This window comes from Chiloscyllium plagiosum, unplaced genomic scaffold, assembly GCF_037043375.1.
Source record: "Chiloscyllium plagiosum isolate Xiang-an unplaced genomic scaffold, Cpla_swu_hap1 HiC_scaffold_21, whole genome shotgun sequence".
NCBI classification, from domain to species: domain Eukaryota; kingdom Metazoa; phylum Chordata; class Chondrichthyes; order Orectolobiformes; family Hemiscylliidae; genus Chiloscyllium; species Chiloscyllium plagiosum.
The window spans coordinates 33,914,776-33,938,297 of record NW_028270159.1 but is presented as its reverse complement, the minus strand read 5'-3'; the positions used below and the strand labels follow the sequence as shown (position 1 = coordinate 33,938,297).

Genomic DNA, 23,522 nt, shown 5'->3' with positions numbered 1-23,522 from the left:
TAGGCCTAGCTTTCTTTTCCATTTGGCTGCTCAGAATACTGGGATGTGTAAGAAAATAAGCAAGGCCCTGTCCAAATAGAATCATAGAATTTTAGAGTACAGAAGTAAGCCATTCAAACTATCATGTCTGTACCAGAGTGGAGGTTTTCAGTTTGGCAGTCTTTGAACATACCCTGATGCTTAAGCAGGTCTCTGAGATTAGATCAGGGAGACTGTATCACTGTGTGCTCTGTAGTTAGAAAGAGCTGAACACTGAAGAGAAAAGTGAGGAATCATGAATTGGACACAATGCTGAACTGGTGGTGCTAGTGCCCACCAGACCATTTAAAAGAGTCAGAAATGGGACTTTCTGGGGAATCTGTGCCATTGGGATCATCCTAATTCGAGAGAGAATCTGTGGACAAGCACTTTGTTGGTGATGACGACATCTGGGGACTTTGTTTAAAAAAAAACTTTTTGTGAATGTAGCTCAAGCCAAAACATAAAGAAATCCTACAAAATTGAGGCTGGTTTGGAAAGATTGTGTCATGGCACATAGCCCTATATTTGTGCAAGTAGTAACATGAATGCCTGTAACTTCAATAAGTATATCTTTCTTACATCAAATATTTAAAGTGAAGTTTACTTTTTTTATTAGAAATACGCTTAACCTGCTAAGTAATGTTTAAATTACGTTGATTTTAGTTGGCTTGTTACAGAAATAATCTCTAAAGGTGACAGCTGCTTTCTTTCATTTTGATGTTGGGGGATTCCTTACATTTTCAAACGTTCTAGGTTTCTGTAGGGATCATAACACGCTACATTTACCATATACTGTACCTCAAAAATTCAAGCTTGCTTTTTTGTTAAAGGAATTACTACCTGCTTAGTGTAGTTTTGACAATTACTTTTGAAGGGATGCAACTACAATGCAAAGCATGTTTCCTTGTTGCCCTTTATACTTTTGGAAAAGAAAATTGTTCTCTGCTTCTATAGGGTCCTTGCATTGCAGGTAGACAGGGACCATGTCAAAATGTAACCATCACGACACTTGAAATTGAAGAACCATCCTTAAACAATTATACATAGGCTGAGTACAGTATATGGACAAACTTAATTCAGTCGGAGTGATGTGTTAACATCTCAAACTGTAACTTGTGTTGGTGAATCTCACTCTTCAGGGGTACACTCTACAATTTAAAAAAATTGCAATTTGTTTACCTATCTGCTCATAAATGTCACTCAGAATATTTGTTAACATTGACAAGTCTGTTACACTCATTATCTCTGCCTGGACAAAATAATTTAAATGCTAATTGCTTTGGAATGCCACCCGGCAACAAGGAAAAGAAAGCTTCTCAGACAATGTGATACTTGACAGATACAGCTCAATCTGATCAGATGAAATATACGCATAATAAATCCTCTCTCATTCTATCCAAACAATATACCTAAGGGCTGCAGTTACAGCATCATTGTTTTCTTGCAGCAATTATGTTTGCTAGAAGTCAGACTGCCAAAGTAACAATAAACTGTGGTGTACAGCTGCATCAGCATGTAATAGGCTGAAACTGCCTCAACTTAATTTATACAAACCATTACAACCATAAAAGAACAAAGACTTCATTCCATCAACTAGTGCTAGATTTGAACCAAATCAAAGAGAAGAAATTAATACCTATTTGTTGGAAGGCAATCCCAAGCTCACCATTATATTTTTAAAATTTCCTTTCCCTCATTTGTGCAACGTTTAAATGCTTAAAACATAAATCTAGAAAGTAGTTGCATCAGAAACATTTTGTTCTTCCCAAATACAATTGTGGATACAGATTGACTATATAGGATTAGCCTCCTTTAAGCCCAGCTGTTTAACTCACATTGTCCCTAATGTTGATATCAGCTCCTTTTGACAGCAGCAGCTTTACAATATCTATATGTTTATATTCTGTGGCCCAAATCATAGACGTCCAACCACCATCATCCTGTTCAGAGAATAAAGAGAGAGCAAGTAAATTGGCAAATCAAGTAGAAACACGGGAACAGATGACGGCATTCAACCCATTAAGTCTGTTCTGCCATTCAATAAGGTTTATAGCTATTGAGTGATAGATCTTTGTTCTATACCCCTCAATATACTTGGTTGACCAGCAAAAATCTATCAATCCCAGATTTGACATATTAACTGAGGTAGCAACTTTTTTTCAAGAGTGTTCCACACTTTTGTCATCTTTTTTATATGAAGAATCATTTACTGCTCAAGGAACAGACACCCTGCCAAAACTTTTCATCTTACACTCACCAAGAATCACAGATTGGTTGGCAAGTGCAATTTGGTAGAGGCATTGCCACAAACTATGTAATAGGAACTGGTTAACTGCCGCTTTTGCTTAAAGTCAAACCACATAAACCATCTATGATTGCTCAAGGTATTACTATGGAGAAAGCACAAAGGAAAGTTGTTTCCCAAGCTTTTGTTCAGTTGAAAGAGGCACTACATATGAAAATGTTCTCGGTTTGCAAAAGACAATTAAATAGCAGGTGAAACTAGCTATTTCACATGGCTCCTATGTAGCTGCAACACAAGTAGCAAGTACCACTCCACTAATAAGATACTGCCATCAAGCCAGAAAGACCATCTGTGAGACATTCTACCACACAAATGAGCAAGTGGGACATGAATTTCAGTGCTAGGTGATGCCAGATACATTGGTCATAGATCCCTTATAATAAACAGCATATCCTTTTGATTATTCACAACAGACAGTATACTGACTGTATCAAACTACCCTTGCTTCCAAAACTTAGAATACTCTATACAATATTAGAGGTGATTCTTTTATTGGCCAACATCTATGAAACGATCCTGACTGAGCTAGGAATTGCACTAATTACCAATTTAAAATCGAGTTGGTTCACAGTTTGCCTCACTGACATGCTAGATATTCACATGCAGCAAGCCACACATATTCAAATGCAAGACCTTGTTCTTTGAAATCAAAAGGAAAAAATGCTTGGAAGTAAACTAGTGCATTCTCTATAATAACTTCTCTACCAATGATAGTTCACTTGCAAACTACTCAGCATCCTCTTCCAATATTTGCTTTGAGAATTGGTATCCTAACAATCCAATGAGTGCAAGACAAAAAGCTTTGAAAGCATATCCCTTTCTATTAAAACTCAAGTTTTGTACTATCAAGTGACTAAATATTTTTCTGCCACATTCTCTCCTGATTGGCCTCTCTGATTTTTTTTCTCCCCGCTGTAGAAAACGTTCCCATCTTAGCCCATTAGTTTCTTTAACATTATTAAAACCTTAATCAATACATCCATTCCCCTGCTCAACCTCTTATATTCCAGGGATTGCAAGCCTAGTTTATACCATTCTCTCTCATATTCTGCACCTTGGAGCCCTGGTAACATTCTTTCTAATGTGAGGTGCCTAGACCTGTACAGTATTCAAGATTTGGTTTAAATAGCTGTAAAAGTTTCCCCTTTATATTCTAGGTCTCTCGACATGCAAATAACATTCTATCAGCTTTTTGACCTGTTTTTCTAATAAACCTGTTCACAGATGTTATTACACACCTCTGAATTTTAGCTTTTTTAATTATGTTGTTGTTTTTAATGATACATTTCAGTGATCTGTATACATAGACCCTTTGACCTTTCTGGAATACCACTGTCCCTAACCTTGGACTATTTATAAAACAACTCATATGCATTGTTTTTTGGTCTAAAATGATTGCTCTCATACTTAATTGTAGTAAAATCCATTCACTGCAGTATTGTCCTTTCACTTAATATACTTTTGCTGTTTTATGCTCACATCCATACTACTACTTACACCACAAATTTTGTATATTCAGTGAACTTGGACTTATAGCTCTCTATTGATATCCAAGTCATTAATAAATATAATTAATAGTTGGGGCCTCTGCTCAGATCCTCGTTGAACATCACGAGTCAATTTCCTTCCTATGGGGTACATATCCATTTATCCTTACATTTTCTTTTTTCATTTAACCAATTTCCTAACTAGATCAATACTTTGGTTTTAATGACAAAGAACTTTAGTTTTAGATTCCAATCTCTGCTTTAACTACTTGCCTAGATAATGCCAACTACAACTCTAATTACTGTCACAAAAAGTAAATTAGCTTCATTTGAAATAACGAATTCAATATAAACCTTATTAGCTTAAATTTCTCCAAGCACTCTGTCACTGTTTTAAATGACAGATTCCAACAGCGTGACTGACAGATTTATGATTTCCTGATTTCTCGCTCACCTCTCAAATATAGAACATAGGACACTACAGCGCAGAACAGGCCCTTCGGCCCTCGATGTTGCGCCGACCTGTGAACTATTCTCAGCTCGTCCCCCTACACTATCCCAAAATCATCCATGTGCTTACCTAAGGATTGTTTAAATCTCCCTAATGTGGCTGAGTTGACTACATTACAGGAAAGGCATTCCACGCCCTTACCACTCTCTGCGTAAAGAATCTGCTTCTGACATTTGTCTTAAATCTATCACCCCTCAATTTGTAGTTATGCCCCCTCGTACATGCTGACATCATCATCCTAGGAAAAAGACTTTCACTGTCTACCCTATCTAATCCTCTGATCATCTTGTATGTCTCTATCAAATCCCCTCTTCGCCTTCTTCTTGCCAATGAGAACAGGTTCAAGTCTCTCAACCTTTCCTCATAAGACCTTCCCTCCAGACCAGACAACATCCTAGTAAATCTCTTCTGCACCTTTTCCAACGCTTCCACATCCTCTCCAAAATATAGGGACCAGAACTGTACACAATATTCCAAGGATGGCCGCACCAGTGTTTTGTATAGTTGCAGCATGATATTGCGGCTCCGAAACTCAATCCCTCTACGAATAAAACCTAACACACCGTATGCCTTCTTAACAGCACTATCCACCTGGGTGGAAACTTTCAGGAACCTATGTACATGGACTCCAAAATCCCTCTGCACATCCACATTACCAAGAATCTTTCCATCAACCCAGTACTCTGCCTTCCTGTTATTCTGCCCAAAGTGCACATCTCACATTTAGCTGCATTGAACTCCATTTGCCACCTCTCAGCCCAATTCTGCAGTTTATCCAAATCCCCCTGCAACCTGTAACATTCTTCCACACTGTCCACTACTCCACCGACTTTAGTGTCATCTGCAAATTTACTAATCCATCCACCTATGCCTGCGTCTAAGTCATTTATAAAAATGACAAACAGCAGTGGTCCCAAAACAGATCCTTGTGGCACACCACTAGTAACTGGACTCCAGGCTGAATATTTTCCATCAACCACCACTCGCTGCCTTCTTTCAGAAAGCCAGTTTCTAATCCAAACTGCTAGATCACCCTCAATTCCATGCCTCTGCATTTTCTCCAACAGCCTACCATGTGGAACCTTATCAAAGGCTTTGCTGAAGTCCATGTACACCAAGTCAACTGCCCTACCCTCATCTACATGCTTGGTCACCTTCTCAAAAACTCAATGAGGTTTGTGAGACACAACCTGCCCTTGACGAAACCATGTTGACTATCTGAAATCAAATTGTTGCTTGCTAAATGATTATAAATCTTATCTTTTATAATCCTTTCCAAAACCTTTCCTACAACAGAAGTAAGGCTCACGGGTCTATAATTACCTGGGTCATCTCTACTGCCCTTCTTGAACAAGGACACAACATTTGCAATCCTCCAGTCCTCTGGTACTAAACCTGTAGACAAGGATAACTCAAATATCAAAGCTAAAGGCTCTGCTATCTCCTCCCTAGCTTCCCAGAGAATCCTTGGATAAGTCCCCTGGGCCGGATGGGATTTGTCTACTTCTACTCCTTCTAGAATTGATAACACCTGTTCGTAACTAACCTCAATCCTTTCTAGTCTAATATCTCGTATCACATTCTTCTCCTCAACAATATTCTCCTTTTCCTGAGTGAAAACCGATGAGAAACGTTCGTTTAGTACCTCTCCGATCTCCACAGGGTCCACACTCAACTTCCCACTTCTTTCTTTGACAGGCCCCATTTCTACCCTAATCATCCTTTTATTCCTCACATATCTATAGAAAGCTTTAGGGTTCTCCTTTATTCTATTTGCTAAAGACTGCTTGTGTCCTCTCTTTGCTCCTCTTAACTCTCTCTTTAAATCCTTCCTAGCTGATCTGAAACTCTCCATCGCCTCGTCTGAACCATCTTGCCTCATCAACACATAAGCCTCCTGCTTATTATTATTAACAAGAGATGCAATTTCGGTTGTAAACCACGGTTCCCTTACCTTATCACTTCCTCCCTGCCTAACAGGGACATACCTATCCAGAACATGCAGTATCTGTTCCTTAAACCAGCTCCACATTTCCATTGTCTGCATCCCCTGCATTTTGCTACCTCATTCTATGCATCCTAATTCTTGCTTAATCACATTATAATTGCACTTGCCCCATCAATAACTCTTGACCTGTAGCATGTACCTATCCCTTCCCATTGCTAAACTAAACGTAATTGAATTATGGTCACTCTCTCCAAAGTGCTCACCTACAACTAAATCAAACACCTAGTCTGGTTCATTACCAAGCACCAGATCCAGTGTGGCCTCCCCTCTTATCAGCCCTTCAACATACGGTGTCAGGAAATCCTTCTTTACACATTTGACAAAAACGGATCCATCTGACGTACTGGAGTTAGAGCATTTCCAGTCAATGTTGGGGAAGTTAAAGTCCCCCATAATGACCATCCTGCTCCTTTCACTCCTACCCAGAATAATTTTGCTAATCCTCTCTTCCACCTCCCTGGAACTCTGCAGAGGCCTATAAAAAAAACTCCAAGCAGTGTGACCTCTCCTCTCCTGTTTCTAACCTCAGCCCACACTACCTCAGTACACGAGTCTTCATCAAAAGTTCTCCCAGCCACCGTTATACTATCCTTGACTAACAAGGCCACGCCTCCTCCTCTTTTACCACCTTGCCTGTTCTTAATGAAATATCTAAACCCTGGAACTTGCATTATCCATTCCTCACCCTGCTCTATCCATGTCTCCGAAATGGCCACAACATCGAAGTGCCAGGTACCTATCCATGCTGCAAGCTCACCTACATTATTTCGGATATTTCTGGCGTTGAAGTAAACACACATCAAACCACTTTGCTGTCTGCCAGCACATTCCATTGACCCTAAATCCTGTCCCTGTCCTTCCTACTCTCATCCTCCTGTGCACTACAACTACACCTCCGGTTCTCATCCCCCTGCTGAGCTAGTTTAAACCCACCCGAATAGCACCAGCAAATTTCCCACCCAAGAAACTTTTGAAACTTTAAAGACGACATGGTAGCTCAATGGTGCCTTACAGTGATGCCTTACAGTGCCAGGGACCAAGGTTCAATTCCATCCTTGAGCTGCTGTCTGAATGGAGTTCGCACATTCTCCCCTTGCCTGTATAGGTTTCCTCTGGATGCTCCGGTTTCTACCCACAGCCCAAAAATGTGCAAGTTAGATGGATTGGCCATGCTAAATAGCCCATAGTATCCAGGGATGTGCAGACTAGATGGATATGGGTGATGCAGGATTACAGGGATAGGATATGGGGTGATTCTGGGTCGGATGCGTTTTGCAGGGTGTGTGTGGACTCAACGGGCCGAATGGCCTGCTTCCACACTGTAGAGATTCTATGATTCTATATTTTGATTTAAACATGGACAATTCCTGAATTAAGTGTGTTTTGGAAGATTTTAGCTAAAGCATTTGTAGTTGCCTCAACTGCTTTGAATCTTTGGTAAAAATCATCCAGTCCTCAGAATTTACTCGTCGTCAGTGGCATTTCTGAGAGAGAAGTGCTTTCTTTCTCACATTAATTCAAGTAAGTTTTGGCTTATTATTAATTTCCCTACACAGGGTCAGCTAAACAAACCCTTTCCTGTACTGAGAAGACTGTTAGAATTTCAGGACATTTCATGTATTTTGGGTGACCATGTGTGCAGGAGGTTGCTCCAGCTCAAGCTCCAGATTTCAAATCTTAAGGGACAGCTGGAGTCACTGCGGAGCTTCAGCAAGAATGAGAGTTTCCGAGATTATATACACTCCTTGAGATGGTCAAGAGAAAGGCACTGAGTAAAGAAAGGAGGTGCGTGGCCACTAAGAGCAGTTGTAAAAGCCAGGTAACGCAGGTATTTTCTGGGTAAGTACCACTCAAACAGGTACTCAGTTTTAGAGAATGCTAGAAGTGACAATACCCTGAGGAATACAGCTAAGACTAGATCAACAATGAACAAGGGATTCGGCTGTTAAAATCAGACACTTCTGTAATTGCCATCATGAATCCCACTTGGTGGGTCATGTCTTGATAAATGAGGTATATCTTGGACTTTAAATAGCACAATCAGTTCATTATTATCCTAAATAACCTCTCTGGCCTGAAACACTAATATTTTAGTTGTGGAATATCAAACTGAAAAAATTAATTTTTCCAATTTTAAAAATATTTTACCTTTTCACTTATATACACTTTCAGTGTATATCCCAATCAATAATTTATTTTGCTCTCCATAAAAAGATATTTAAAAATGAAGCATGATCAGTGACTTTAGCTTGCTTGTTTGCTGTCAGAGTATTTTTCATTTATTTAGCTGCTTACTCTGCTTGATGAACCACTATTGCTGATGTCTGCAGGCTTGCTTGACATAGCGTTAAGGTTAGGAAAGGTGAAAGTTATGCCAGAGATTTGTGGACAGCTTTCTTTGAGATCAGTTGCAACTGCTGTCACAAAATCTGGGTCTTTATATTAGTTTCCACCTCTTTTATGGATGCTTTGACTACCAAGTAGAATTCCTGCTCCCTTAAGGTATTTAATGATTTGGTATTAACTATTAGATTTACATTTGACAATTTTCATATCTAAAATGCTTTTAACTTTGCAAATCAGTTACAAACTGTAGAAATACATTGCATACATAACGATGTTGTATTTGTGGTAGGAATGCCAAAACAAATTTACATTCAAAATTATAATTCGCAACAGTGTTTCTTGCCTTTTATACTAAATTCAGTAATACTTCTAAGTGTTAATAATTTTAACAATTATATTTGAATTTCCAATGTAGACGTAGGCATCATAATCTGCTAATACTTTGTAAAGATTTTCATAACATTCTAATTTTACAGTAGTCACAAAGCTATTCATGCTTTACTGGCCAAGTTACAATAAACTACATGAAGTGCACAGCCCTAAAGATATCTGAAAGTATATTTAAAACACATACCTCTATGTGAAAGAGACAGTGTTCCCATGGAAGCCATGAGTTTATATTGCAAAATATTTTTTAATTACATCCTAACTATTGCATTTAAACAGATTGACAATAAGTTTTACCATTTTTTTTTTAAAAACAGACTTTTTCTTCGGCTTTTACTTCTCCCACGAATTTTCAACCTTTTACACTTCAAAAATCACAACGTGAGCCATTACGTAGTGATATTAGTATCTCACCCCAATATCCATTCAGCTGATGTGCATCGACATTGAACATTGATCAAAGCAGAGGAGCCATCAAAGCCAAGAACAATGTTATGTTTATTTGACACTTAAATATGAGTACTCATAGTTTGGATCTCTGGATTTAGTTCCCCATTCCCTTATCCAGGAACATTAAGGAAACGTTTCGGTTTTAAATCAACAGAGGTTTGGATTACCAATCGTCCAGGAGTGTTTTGAAATCTAAAGAAAGTGACGATTAGCTGCAAGATACATTCTCAAGCAACTGAGGAGAAAAATCCGAAAGGTATTAAACCAAATTATGTTGTTTCTCAAATTCTTTGAACATTTCCAATAATTATAAAACTCGTGAAGATGGGGAGAGATGGCGACATTGTGAATAATCAGGAGTAACCAATTCTGGGAATAAAGTCATTTTCTTTGCATTTGGCTTGGGAAGGCAACATATTTGGAGGATTGACCAATATTAGGACTGGGTGATTCAAGGCTGGTGGATGATGTAGAGAATCCTCCAGGGCTATATCAATTAGATTTTATACCTCTAGTGGATGTTAGGGAACAAATATTTGATATCTAGTCTGTGGGACACACAAGTTATGACAATGTCACAAATATTTGTCTCACCTGACAGCTCACATCTATTAACCCCGTGGACAGAAGATGTACAACCACATCATAATGTCCCTTCTTGGCAGCCAGATGAAGGCAAGTTGAACCTTCAACATCCTGAGGAAAAAAGTTGGAATTGTGCTATTAAAAGTAAAATGTAGCATAAAAATATGTGCACAGATTAGTGTAATCTCAATCTTAGTCTAACAAATACCCAAGAGTGCTCAGCTACAGGCATTTCCAGCATCAACCAGTTTAGTTTTTTTAAGATAAGAAATACATCGACATATCACTGGGAGTGCATTCAGTTATTCATAAAATTTAAACCTGCCATGTATTTTCAAGTTACATTTATTTTCCAAAGCCAAAGAAATTAGATCCATATTACAGAGGAGGAAGTGCTAGATGTCTTGAAACACAAAGGTGGATAAATCACCAGGACCTGATCAAGTGTATCCGCGAGCTCTGTGGGAAGCTAGAGAAGTGATTGCTGGGCTCTTGCTGAGATATTTGTATCATTGATCGTCACAGGTGAGGTGCCGGAAGACTGGAGGTTGGCAAACGTGGTGCCACTCTTTACGACGGGTAGTAAGGACAAGCCAGGGAACTACAGACCAGTGAGCCTGACGTCGGTGATGGGCAAATTGTTGGAGGGAATCCTGAGGGACAGGATGTAAATAAATTTGGAAAGGCAAGGACTGATTAAGGATAGTCAACATGGCTTTGTGGGTGGGAAATCATGTCTCACAAACTTGACTGAGTTTTTTTTAAATAACAGAGAGGATTGATGAGGGCAGAGCAGTAGTTGCGATCCAAATGGACTTCAGTAAGGCATTCAACAAGGTTCCCCATGGGAGACTGGTTAGCAAGGTTAGATCTCACAGAATAAAGGGAGAACTAGCCAGTTGGATACAGAACTGGCTCAAAAGGTAGAAGACAGAGAGTGGTGGTGGTGGTGGAGGGTTGTTTTTCAGACTGGAGGCCTGTGACCAGTGGAGTGCCACAAGGATTTGGATGAGAGCAGAGGTACAGTTAGTAAGCTTGCAGATGACACCAAAATTGGAGGTGTAGTGGATAGATTACAACAGGATCTTGATCAGATGGGCCAATGGTCTGAGAAGTGGCAGATGGAGTTTAATTCAGATAAATGCAAGGTGCTGCATTTTGGGAAAGCAAATCTTAGCAGGACTTATACACTTCATGGTAAGGTCCTAGGGAGTGTTGCTGAACAAAGAGACCTTGGAGTGCAGGTTCATAGCTCCTTGAAAGTGGAGTTGCAGGTAGATAGGATAGTGAAGGTGGCATTTGGTAGGCTTTCTTTTATTGGTCAGAGTATTGAGTACAGGAGTTGGGACACCATGTTGCGGCTGTACAGGACATTGGTTAGGCCACTGTTGGAATATTGCATGCAATTTTGGTCTCCTTCCTATTGGAAGGATGTTGTGAAACTTGAAAGGGTTCAGAAAAGATTTACAAGGATGTTGCCAGGGTTAGACGATTTGAGCTATGGGGAGAGGCTGAACAGGCTTGGGCTGTTTTCCCTGAAGCGTCGGAGGCTGAGGGGTGACCTTTATAGAGGTCTATAAAATCATCAGGGGCATAGATAGGATAAATAGACAAAGTCTTTTCCCTGGGGTGGGGGAGTCCAGAACTAGAGGGCATAGGTTTAGGGTGAAAGGGGAAAGATACAAAAGAGACCTAAGGGGCAACGTTTTCACACAGAGGGTGGTACAAGTATGGAATGAGCTGCCAGTGGAAGTGGTGGAGGCTGGTACAATTGCAACATTTAAGAGGCATTTGGATGGATATATGAATAGGAAGGGTTTGAAGGGATATGGGCCAGGTGCTGGCAGGTGGGACTAGATTGGGTTGGGATATCTGATCGGCACGGACGGGTTGGACTGAAGGGTCTGTTTCCATGCTGTACATCTCTATGACTCTATCTGCAGGCTATGTAAGGCCAGTGAAGGCAAAAAGAGATTTGTTTAGTTACTGAAATAGGAGGTCAAGGGCCAATGACAAATGCAACCATTTTCAGTAAAGATTTGTAATTAAGTCGCATGGTATTGGTAAAATATTAATATATGCAGTTTTGAACAACAAATCATTTACACTTATTTCACAACATTCAACATCAATCCAGAGGTTATGCTTCCAATACAGTTTGTAGTTTTAAATTCAACCTCAACATTCAAAATAACAAATTATACTGTAAGTCAAAAAATTAAGTTGCATTGTGGATCCAAGCCATTTGTTAAAGGAAACAGGACTTAAGTCTAACTTCAACTGGCAGTATCAAAGTCTCCTACATCGGCTAATTCTGAGAATCTTGCTAATTAATGTTAGGTAGCTTCAAGTAGTTTTAGTGGACTTGAGCTGGCAGTTCAAAACCATCCCTAATTGTGATTCAGAGGCCACACAGACAGCCAAATGTTGCTGCTCATCTTCCTGAAATTGAAGCTCAGTACATCTCCCATACATCTGAAACAGGACTGCTCGATTCCGATACTAGTTGGTGGAAATGAAATCACTGATGTTAATAAATTCCAAATTGCATAGAAAAGTTAGGTCCAAAGCAACTCATCCTGAACTACATTTCCTAGTCAAGAAATAAAACTGAGTGATTCTCACCCCACACCTATGTGTGTCGGCCTCAAATTTATAGACTGTGAAATTAATTCACACAACACTGCTTCACTGGTCTACCTTGCTTCCCTGGAGTCAGACAGCACCATGCGTTTCGAACTCTAAGGCATCCCTCGTGTTTTAGCTTAACATTGGTGCATTCTTTGCATGCATACAAACATGATATGAAGAAAGAGTCGATAAGTTGGTGTTATTTTCCTAAGGCAAAGGGAGGAATGTGACTGAGGTGTACAAAGTTCTAAGGGCGCACTGATAGAGTTGGTTAGAAGAAAGCTTTCCCTTTTGTACAGTGTTAATAAACAGAAGGTATAGTTTTAAAGGTAAGTAGATGGAAGTCTTGCAGAGGATTCAGGGATTAGATTTTTCACTTAGCAGATTGTGGGAATCTGGGACTCACTGTCCAAAAGGGTGGTAGAGGTGGGAACCTTCAAGACATTTAAGAACTATTAAGAACATTTGAAATGCCACTGCAAACAAGGCTGAAGTAGAAGCACTGGAAATTGGGATTAGAATAGACGAATATTTGATGACCGGCCAAAGGGCCTCTTTTCATGCTGAACTGCTGCCATCTTGATATCATGCACCCCAATCTAATACATCCAATTTTGGTATCCTGGTGCAAATGCAAGTTCTATCACATCCTAAATTGTCTACTCCTAAAAGGAACCTAAAGGTGTAAGCTGGGCCCCATAACAGTGTTATTTAAAAGATCAGATACTTGAAGTAAAATTAATGGATTGTTTTCTATTGAGTAGTACCCAAATGTACTATTCCTGAAAGTGACAGCCTGCACCACAAGATGGCGTACTGGTAGTACTTTCTACTTAGTGTGCAATACTCACCAATAATTAGAAAACTAGAACTGCACAGTGGGGAGCAGGAATCTGCAGCGCAAATTATTCAGATGAGGCAGGTAGGTAGATTTTGTGTCTCAACCACTTTCAAATAAATGGGTGCAATAATATCATTGTAACTCATTAACCCTGCACTTTAAATAAGGGCAAATGAACCTACATCCCTTCCATCTTGCATTAACTGTAACATTATTTTCGGTGTACTAAACAGTTGCTTGTGCCTATTACTGTCACACTCTCAAACTCAACAGGCTTGGAGTGATGGCAAATAACATTTGTGCCACACAGCTGCCCATCAATGACCAATTCCCTAAGAGGAACTACCTTTGCTGAATCCCCTACTTGCAACGTCCTGGTAGATGCCACTGACCAGAAACTGAACCAGGCATATTAATACTTCAGCTACAAGAGCAAATTAAAGGCTAGGAATTGTGTGGGGAGTACCTCTGTTCTTCATTCTGCAAACCCTCCACAATGTATGAGTTAGGAAAATGATGGCGTACTCTTCACTTGCCTGGATTAATGCAGCTCCAAAAACACTCAAGCAGCTCAGCACAATCCAGAACAAAATACCCTCCTTGATCAACATCCCATGCACCACCTTAATACATTAATTTATACAGCACAGATGCAGAATGGCAACTGTGAAACACCCTATACATGATGCATTGCAGCAACTTGCAAAGACTCATTGTATCAGCCAAGAGAACCAAGGGTAACATCGGAAAACCACTAACTGCAACATCCTCTCCAAGCCACTCAACAGCTGAGTTGGAAGTATGTTGCCATTTCCTTCATCGTTGCTGGGTCAAAATCCTCAAAAATCATTTGCTAAGAGGACTGTGGATGCAACCATACATAACAGAATGAATGTAACTGCTTCATAGGCAGCTCAACATTACCCTCTTAAAGGCAATTACAAATTAGCAAAAAGATATTGGCCTACCTAGCAAAATATCTTTCCTCATCCCTGAAGAAGGGCTCATGCCCGAAATGTCGATTCTCCTGCTCCTTGGATGCTGCCTGACCTACTGTGCTTTTCCAGCAACACATTTTCAGCTAGCTAGCAAAACTCAATTCCCAATTTTTTTTTTTACATGGCATTACCAGAGGTCATATTCCAGCTTAGTTTTGTTGAGAATTGTCACTGGAATAATTTTCCTGTACTTTGGTCCCCTTACTTGAGAGGGATGTAGTTGCACTGGAGGTATTTCAGAGGAGGTTCATGAAATTAATTTCAAAGACGAGAGGTTTGTCTTATGGAGAGAGTTTGAGCAGATTAGGCCTGTACTCTCTGGAGTGTAGAAGAGCAAGGATATCTAATCCAAGTCTATAAGATGCTAAAAGGGATTAACAAAATAGACGTGGAAAGGAGGTTCCCTCATGTGCGGCAATTTAGAACGAGGGGTCACAGTCTTGGGATAAGGAGTTACAGATTTAAAACTGAGCTGAGGAGAAATTACTTCCCTCAAAGGGTCATGAATCCATGCAATTCAGTCTTCCAGAGTGCAGTGAATGCTAAGTCATTAAGTGATTTTAGGAGGAAACAGATTTTTAAAAATAATAGATTGAAGGCTTTTGAGAGCAGACAGGAAAGCGGAGCTGAGACCGAGATGAGATCAACACCCCACCATGGTCATTATCAAATGTTGGAGCATGTCCGAGTGGCTTAATTGCCTATTCCTGCTCCAAGTTCTTATATTAAAAAAGGACAGCAGATATCATACGCATTTTTAAACTTAATCAAACATCTACAAACCATCCCAAACATTAATCTTTTACTAGGTAATCATTATGCACCAAAACTATCAAAAGGAATTACAGGGCTCGTTGAAATAGCATGCCAATACAACAATGATTTGTCCCATAGGTTCACAGATTGTTTTTTGTTACCATGGTAGCTGTGAGAAGTCCTCAAGGTTGCTTGTCAGTGAATTATAACCATATCCATGTTCTGTCTGACAATTTCTTTAAACAGCTAAATAGAGATCCTGGAGATACAATGCATCTGCATTAGTAATGGATAACATGGGAGTGCTCATCAAGCCCATCGTGTCCAATAAGCCATAATGTAAAGCTTTTGAGTATGAAAGCATTCCGACTGTGTCTTGTATGAGATATGTGACATTGTAATTAAATATATTCTGATACTTCGCTTCCTCTTGGAAACAGACATATGTTCAAAGTTACCGTACTACTCACTGGCTCATGACATCTGACTATATGGTAACTGTCACACAAGACCAGTATATTTAATGATTGCTTAACTGAACAAAAACTAGTGTCAGTCTAAAAATGTCTGTCTACCATCAACAAGACGCATGTCAATGCTATCATAGAATGCTGTTCACTTGCCTGGTTAAGTACAGCTCCAACAAAACTCAAATATTCAACATAATCCAGGACACAGCAGCCTGCTTGACCGGCACTTCATCTAACACTTTCAAACTTGCATTTCCTTCCTCACTGACATTGTGTATCACCTAAAGATGCACAGCAGTAATTCACTAAGGCTCCTCCAAAAGCACATCCTTAACCCAAGAACTCTATCAATTAAAAAGCCAAAGGCAGCAAATACATAGGAACACCACCTGCAATTCTGCTCAAGCCACATAAGATGCTGACTTGCCAACCCTTCACCATCACCAGATCAAAACCTTGGAACTCCTTTCCAAATAGTCATGTTGGTGTTCCTCAGCTGTAATAACTACAGCAGTTCACCATCACTTTCTGTTGGGGAATTAGAATTTTCAATAGCCAGAAAAGTCCACATCCCACAAAAGAATAAAAAAACCCAAGAAAGCACTTCTAATGGTCATCAGCAAGGAGTTAATAAGAATGCACAAACAGAAGACCAACAGTACTGAACAAGTCAGCAGATTCTCTTCTTTGGATTCTAGGTCTGAGATAAGCAGCCTTTCTTAAGTTTAGATATTTGGAGATATTTTCTAAAATTGGTGATGCTTAGCATTTATGGGAATTGGAATTTCTTTGGCAGTCTCTGCACAAAATATGGAAGTGAGGCCTCCAAATTCATTTAATTTGGGACCCAAGAACCACCAGAGACTTTAATCCATTAGTTTACATCCAAAAGCACGGTACTATAAACGGGTGCAACATTCAGGTTCAAGTTTAATTTACAAGGAAAATACAAGAAATTACTGAATACTGAAAGGTATCTTTCACTTTCAGCCTAACCTTGTGATCTGCTAGTGCACCTGCCTTCAAGAGGTATTTAACTGCTTCAAGTTGATTGTTCTCTGCTGCTTCCATCAGTGGGGTCCTCTGATCATCATCACAAGTATCGAGATTGGCACCAGCCTGCAAAAGAGGCCAACTTTATGATACAAATTGCAACAACGTTTCATTCTGAACAAAACTTTCAATTGTTATTAGTGAAAACAATAATCAGAATTACAACTAAGTTATTCAATGGATTCATCCCTCGCTCACTCAACTCTTTGCAACAATGTATTTTTACATTAAAATAGATGTAAAGAATAAATTAGAACAAGAATCACCACATTGATTGCAACGATTCAAGGTGAAATATCACCACCCTCTCATGAGCAAACCAGGAAGAACAATAAATGTTATCTTTGCTCACAAGATGAATAGTTCAGTATTTTTTTTTAAATTGAGAACATTAACAAATTGTTGGAGAAGCTCAGTAGGGGTATCAGCACCTGTACAGAGAAAACAGTTTAACTGCTCTCTCTACAAAGCTGCTGCCAGACCTGTTGAGTTTCTCCAGAAATTGTAGATTTTGTTTCAGATTTCCAGTATTCGCAGTTCTTTGCATTATTGTTTACAATATTATAGGCTTGGCTGTAATGCTGAATGGATATAGTAATGCTTAAAAGACATTTGGAAAGTTCATGAAGAAGAAATGGAGGGAAATGGGCCAAGCTCAGGCAGGTGGGACTAGTTTAGTTTGGGATTATGGTCAGCATGGACTGAAGGGTCTGTTTCCATGCTGTATGACTCTATGACTATGAATTTATGGAGGTGGTTTTTCCCTTTCTTTTATTGCAGAATTATCCAGGTGAAACACGTACAAGATATAAGGAAAAGGACAAGGATTGAAAATTAACAAAATAAAACCATTTTAACCTGTACGAGCATATGGCAAATTTCCACGTGGCCTATCTCAGCAGCTGCATGGAGAGGTGTCCGTTTATTCTGGTGCTCAGCTCTAAAGTTAGGATCAATCCCATCAACTAGAGAAAAGATGATCAGAAAAAAGTAAGTACTCAGATAAATTTCTGTGTTCCTATGGTCTCAATTTATGGCCATTTATAGATCAGTACATTATAAAAGTAAAGATATCAAGGTGATTGCTATTCCCAGCTATAAGTTGGAGATGTAAGAAAATAGAGCAGGAAATTGGCTTTTCAGCCGATAAATCCCACTTCTTTAGAGCTGATGTGCACAAGACCCTTCATTTTAAATGTGTTTCATTTTTATATCCCAAATTTAGTGACATGAAACTTACCCAGCATTAAAAGCACTTTCTGCATCTCTCCTTGCTTAGCAGATAAATATAACTGCTTTGGGTGAAAACGCAGCTTCTTGGGTCTATACGAACAAAAATTAAACTTCATTAAAAAAAATGCAGCATGATCAGCTATTCTTTCATGACGAGGAGTATGGACAATATGGCAGCCTATACTGTGAAACCCAACATACACTCGCAAAGTAGCAGAGGATACATTTTGGCCCAAATTTCCCAAAGTTGAGCTCCCAATCTTAAGCATAATCTAAGAAATATAAAAGAGAATTCAGAATCCACTGCTAGTCTGTTGCTTTATTTGTAGGTTTTTGTTATCCAACTTACAATCAGCTCCACAACCAAAAGTTGACAGCCTAAGGACATTATGACTAACAATGGTCCCCAATTTCTCACCATAAGAGCCATGCATCTAGCTAATAGGAAACCACAGATAAATAATATTTCCTTCATCCTTCCTCGATCAGTGACACTTCAAATGTTAGGATTCCAATCAGATTAATAAACTCAATAGAGCCATAAAATCAAATTCAGAGGTTTTCCTGCACGCTTAGTGCCATGTTGAGAACATTTATTCACTAAGCTAACAAAAGATGCATCAAAATGTTAGGCTATTAACATTATGGAAGAAGTCTGCATCTTGCAAGATACAATGACCAAAACCTTCAAGTCAACAGGAATGGAATGGCAATCTCCAATGTAGACTGTACTCGCATTTCTTTCCACAGAACATTGAGACTTCGTGTTCAGCGGACAGCACTGCCATCCATGAAGATACTTATGAGGGATGGTAATAATGTACACAATCGCCAAGACTTTTTATAGCCCTTTTGTCAGCAGCATCAAGCACGTTGCATAAGGTCCAACAGGCTTGTAGTATTATGGACAGGTTTTAAAGTCCTCAACTATATAAAAGCAGGGAGGTACTTCTGAGGCTCTATAAGGCTTTAGTCAGACCACTGGAGTATTGTGTGCAGTTTTGGGTCCCATATCTCAGGAAGTATGCACTGGCCCTGGACTATGTTCAGAGATGGTTCATGAGAATGGTCCCAGGATTGAAAATCTTAACATATGAGGATTGTTTGAGGACTCTGGGTCTATACTCTGACTTTAGAAGGTTGAGGAAAAATCTAATTGAAGCTTACGGAATACTAAATGGCCTGGACAAGTGGATGTTGGGAAAATATTTTCATTGGTAGGAGAGACTAAGACCCGAGGGCACAGTCTGAATAAAGTGAAGACCTGTTAGAATAGAGATAAGGACAAACTTCTTTAGCCAGAGAGTGGCTATTCTATGGATTTCATTGCCACAGAAGGCTGTGGAGGCCAGGTCATTGTATTTTAAGACTAAGAGAGATAGGTTCTTGATTGACAAGGGGATCAAGGATTACAAGGAGAATGGGATTGAGAAACGTATCAACCATGACTGAATGGCAGAGCAGACTCAATGGGTTGAATGGCCTAATTCCTGCCTTATGGTCTTTAATATTTTTAACTACTTTTAATCTTTCAAAACCTTTTAGGCTGCTTTTATGACTTTGCATAATCTTTAAATAAATGTGCAACATCTTGTCATGAATTTAAAAAACATACTTCAAATTAAATAAATGGTAAAGTGTATTAAATTAATTGCATTCTAAAATTATTTCTCTGCACAATAGATTGAAAGTAGACAGCAGCTGTTATCACATGCAATAGATCTCAGAGCACATTGATTTTGTTTGGCATTACTGAAGAGACTAGGCTTGCAACAAGGGCTAATTACGTGGTGATTGTTTCAGAGAGTGGGAAGTAGAGGTATGGCTGTGGCTGGGTGGCGTGGAGCTTGGGTGCTGAGTCAAGGGTTAAGGTGGGGGAATATGAGTGGAAGGATGGATGAAGGTTTGTTAATTGTTTAGCAAGTCTACTTCGAAATGAATTTTGAATCCCCTTACAAATACTGCTCTGCTCTTAATCACACTCAGGGTCCTACACCTATGAATAACAGCATGACATCCTGAAATAAATGTCTGGGCAAGTTAAAGCATTTATTTCAGGTATAAAGAGCAGGATCAGTGTTAGACAAAGCCATAGAAAGGTCTGAGCTTCCCAGCTTTGCCCATCAGAAGTCTCAGGTATTTACTGCACAACTTTGATGGTGCCATCATGCAACAGTGTTGAATACCTCAAAGTTCGCTACAATATTAATCTTAAGGTCTAAGTCAGTGCAACCTAACTTGAGAAATTGAGGATTATTTTTGCATTTATTGATTTTGTTTTAATGAGCAAACATATGGAAGTCAAACAATTGGTGCTTGTTGAAATAAATTAGAGGAACTCATCAGTTACCCCCAACTTGTAGGTTCCAGCTATGCCAAAAGAACAGGATCATGCCAGTTCCCTAGATGAAAGTACAGGATAGACATGCGAGAAGACATCGTATCAACCTGCAAATGCTTAGATTTTCAGTTAGCGTTGACAGTGCTCTGCCTGAAGGAATGGAGTCCACAGAAGGTTAAGAGAAAGCAAATATATTAACTCCAAAAATTCTGATGTGAAGTTAACTTTTTTCAAATTTTTATTTTTACTAATCCAATGGTTCAAAAAGAAATGGCTCTTAATTAATCCTTGTTATGTTGTAAACATTTACTTTTTAATGCTTACCTCTCTGTATCAAGTGCAATAAGAATGCTTTCCATGGTCTCTTTCCCAGGGCCAGTTGGCAGTCCTGTAGTTGACATGACTGCTCCCGATTTCAACGTAGTGGAAAGGCTAGAGGTATCTGAACTATCAGCTATTTTGGAGATAGCACTTTCAGGCTTGCTTTCCATTGACATTCTTATCCGAGCACTGCTACAAAGATTGTTTGAAAATTACATAAGCTGACAAAAGTTAATTCAGGTTCCAAAGATCATTCACTCATTAACTGAAACTTCTACCATTCAAGTTATGAATGAACTTAACGTTAAAGTGAATTAATTAGCTTATTCACACAAAAAAAACAAATTACTTTATGAATATGCCTCATATTACAAATAGACCTCAAGGTAAAACTTGATTTCTTTACTAAAGAAAGTATTTTTAATATAGACCTATCCACTAATTTTCAAGACAACCAAATACTCATCATTCTCCCACTATTATTTCCAGAAAGTGACAAATCAATTACAGCAAAACTAACTATGCATTACATTGAACAAGGCTCTCATTAAAACCTTGAAGTAGCAAGCCAAGTAATCTGCTGATAAAAGCGAGAAATTGATTAATTCAAAATTAATAGAATATCTAAGATACAGAAGACAAAATAACCCAAATTAATAGATCTTAATGGAGAAAAGCAAACCTAAACATCTCCCAGGTGCATAATAAACCATCATATTAAAATGGAAGTTACTAAAATTAAGTCTTGCAATAATGAGTGAATGGCACGCACATTGGTTTTATCCTCAATCCAGGAATGATACCAGAACAAAGGTTTGGATATGAACATGCTCCTCAATGACACAAGAGTCAATAATCTGCATTTAGATGTAGAAATATAGCAAGTAGGACTAGGGGTAGGCCATTTGGCCCAGCAAGCCTTCTTCACCATTCAACATGATCATGGCTGATCCTCTATCTGAATGTCACACTTGCATTCCCTCCCCATACTGATTGACACCTATGGCTTCTATAAATCTACTTTATTCATAAATATATTCAGAGACTTTGCCTCCACAGCCTTCTGTGGCACAGAACTCCACAGATTCACTATCTGAGTGAACAAATTTGTCCTCCTCTCAGTCCAAAATGGCTTATGACACCTCGTTCCCTTGGCCAAGGGAAACATGTCTTGCATTCAGTCTTTCTAGCCCTGTCAAAATTTTATAAGTTTGAATGAGATCCTTTCTCATTCCTATAAATTTCAGTAAATCCTCTTGGTATAGACCTGCCACCACAGTCTGGTGATTCTTCACTGCACTCCCTCTATGACAAACACATCTTCTATTAGGTAAGTAAAATAAAACTGCACATCATACTCCTAAGAACCCGTTCATATGTAGGAAGACTTCCTTGCTTCTGTACTCAACGCATGATGCAATGAAGGCCAACATAGCTGCATCTACATATTGGCTTTCAGTGACTGGTGTACAGGAAACCCAAGTCCTTTCGTACATCAATATTTCCAAACCTGTCACCAATTACTTTGCTACTCTGCTTTTCCAACTAAAGTGGAAAACTTCACATTTATCCAAATAAGGCATCAGCATGCATTTGCCCACTCAATTTAGATAAATCGTCTTTAAGCCTCTTTACATCTCCCTCACCATTCAAACTCCCACTCAAAAAGACCCATTTATATGTAGATCTATACCAGCATATTACCACCAATCCAACGTGCCCTGGATTTTGCATAATAAACTCTTCAATGTGACCTTATTAAAAACTTTGTGAAAATACACATCATCCATACATAATAATCATCTATTCTACTTCTACTGGTTATGATCTCAAAGATCTCCAGCAAGTTTATCAAAAACAGTATTCTTCTTTTAAAAAGTCCATGCTGATTTTGTATAAGCCCTTTGGTACTTTCTAAGTGACCTGTTATCACATTCTTTGGAGCAGACTTCAGCAATTTCCCCACTAATGATGGTTAGTTGGTGAGTAAACAAAAGTAAACACCATAGACTTTATTAAGAATTTTCAAATGAAATTTGTCTGTGTTCGAAGTCATAAACTGGAACTTGAGATTCTTTTAAAAATAAAAGTCAACAGTATTCATCAAGCTTTTCTCATCATCCAAATGTGCAAGATATAAATAGATCCCAAATGCTTGCAATTTGGTCAGTAAGAGCATTACCATCCAAGCAAAGATGGCCTACCTTGATGTAGTGGTATCTGCTTTTCCATTCACGACAACAATCTTCTCCTGTGCTGGGAGGGGTACCATAGAGGTAGTGTCTGCTTTTGCAATGGTAACTTCTTTTGCTTGAGTAGTATCTTCACCACAATGTGGACAGAAAGACAATCCATTCATATGAGATGCACAATTCTTGTGAAAGCGATGCGAGATGGTACTATCGGGCTGACATTCCATGAAGGTCCCCTGGAACAACCACAAATTTAATACATGCTTGTCATAACTAGTAAGCATTTAAAGTCAATTATTTCACACTATTCTGACCATTCATGATGCGAAATGAGTGAATGAGCTGACAGCGGTATGCTTATAGATCTCTTTATATACAAACAGAATGTTAAATGACAAAACTGGCTATCAATTACAAATGTTTGTAACTTCTCAATATGGGACACAACGTTCCCTAGTGCTTCTTTAACCAATTACAATTAAAGCAGAGAACTGATTAGACAAGAACTCAATTTTGAAATCAGGTTGCCCCAGTGATATTAAAATATCAACTTGACTTATTCTGCTGCACTGTTAGAGGATCACCT

The 23,522-nt window shown here is 38.9% G+C and overlaps 1 protein-coding gene across 9 annotated transcripts in view; it reads right to left on the bottom strand.

The window, feature by feature from the left end:
* Positions 1-23,522, bottom strand: part of LOC122564772 (histone-lysine N-methyltransferase EHMT1-like) — a 144,565-nt gene that overhangs the window by 29,188 nt on the left and 91,855 nt on the right. For 6 of the 9 annotated variants that reach the window (XR_015760738.1, XM_043719980.2, XM_043719976.2 and 3 more), the window contains exons 12-18: positions 22,949-23,172; positions 20,748-20,936; positions 18,090-18,172; positions 17,708-17,814; positions 16,793-16,915; positions 10,110-10,211; positions 1,857-1,961 (exon numbers count right to left, since the gene is read on the bottom strand). Coding sequence is in view for 8 of the 9 variants with exons in the window: in XM_043719980.2 (XP_043575915.1) it covers positions 1,857-1,961; positions 10,110-10,211; positions 16,793-16,915; positions 17,708-17,814; positions 18,090-18,172; positions 20,748-20,936; positions 22,949-23,172 (933 nt within the window). In the remaining variant the exon portion in view is untranslated. The remainder of the gene's footprint in view (positions 1-1,856; positions 1,962-10,109; positions 10,212-16,792; positions 16,916-17,707; positions 17,815-18,089; positions 18,173-20,747; positions 20,937-22,948; positions 23,173-23,522) is intronic. The other 3 variants (XM_043719978.2, XM_087998492.1, XM_087998491.1) reach the window with 3 other exon arrangements.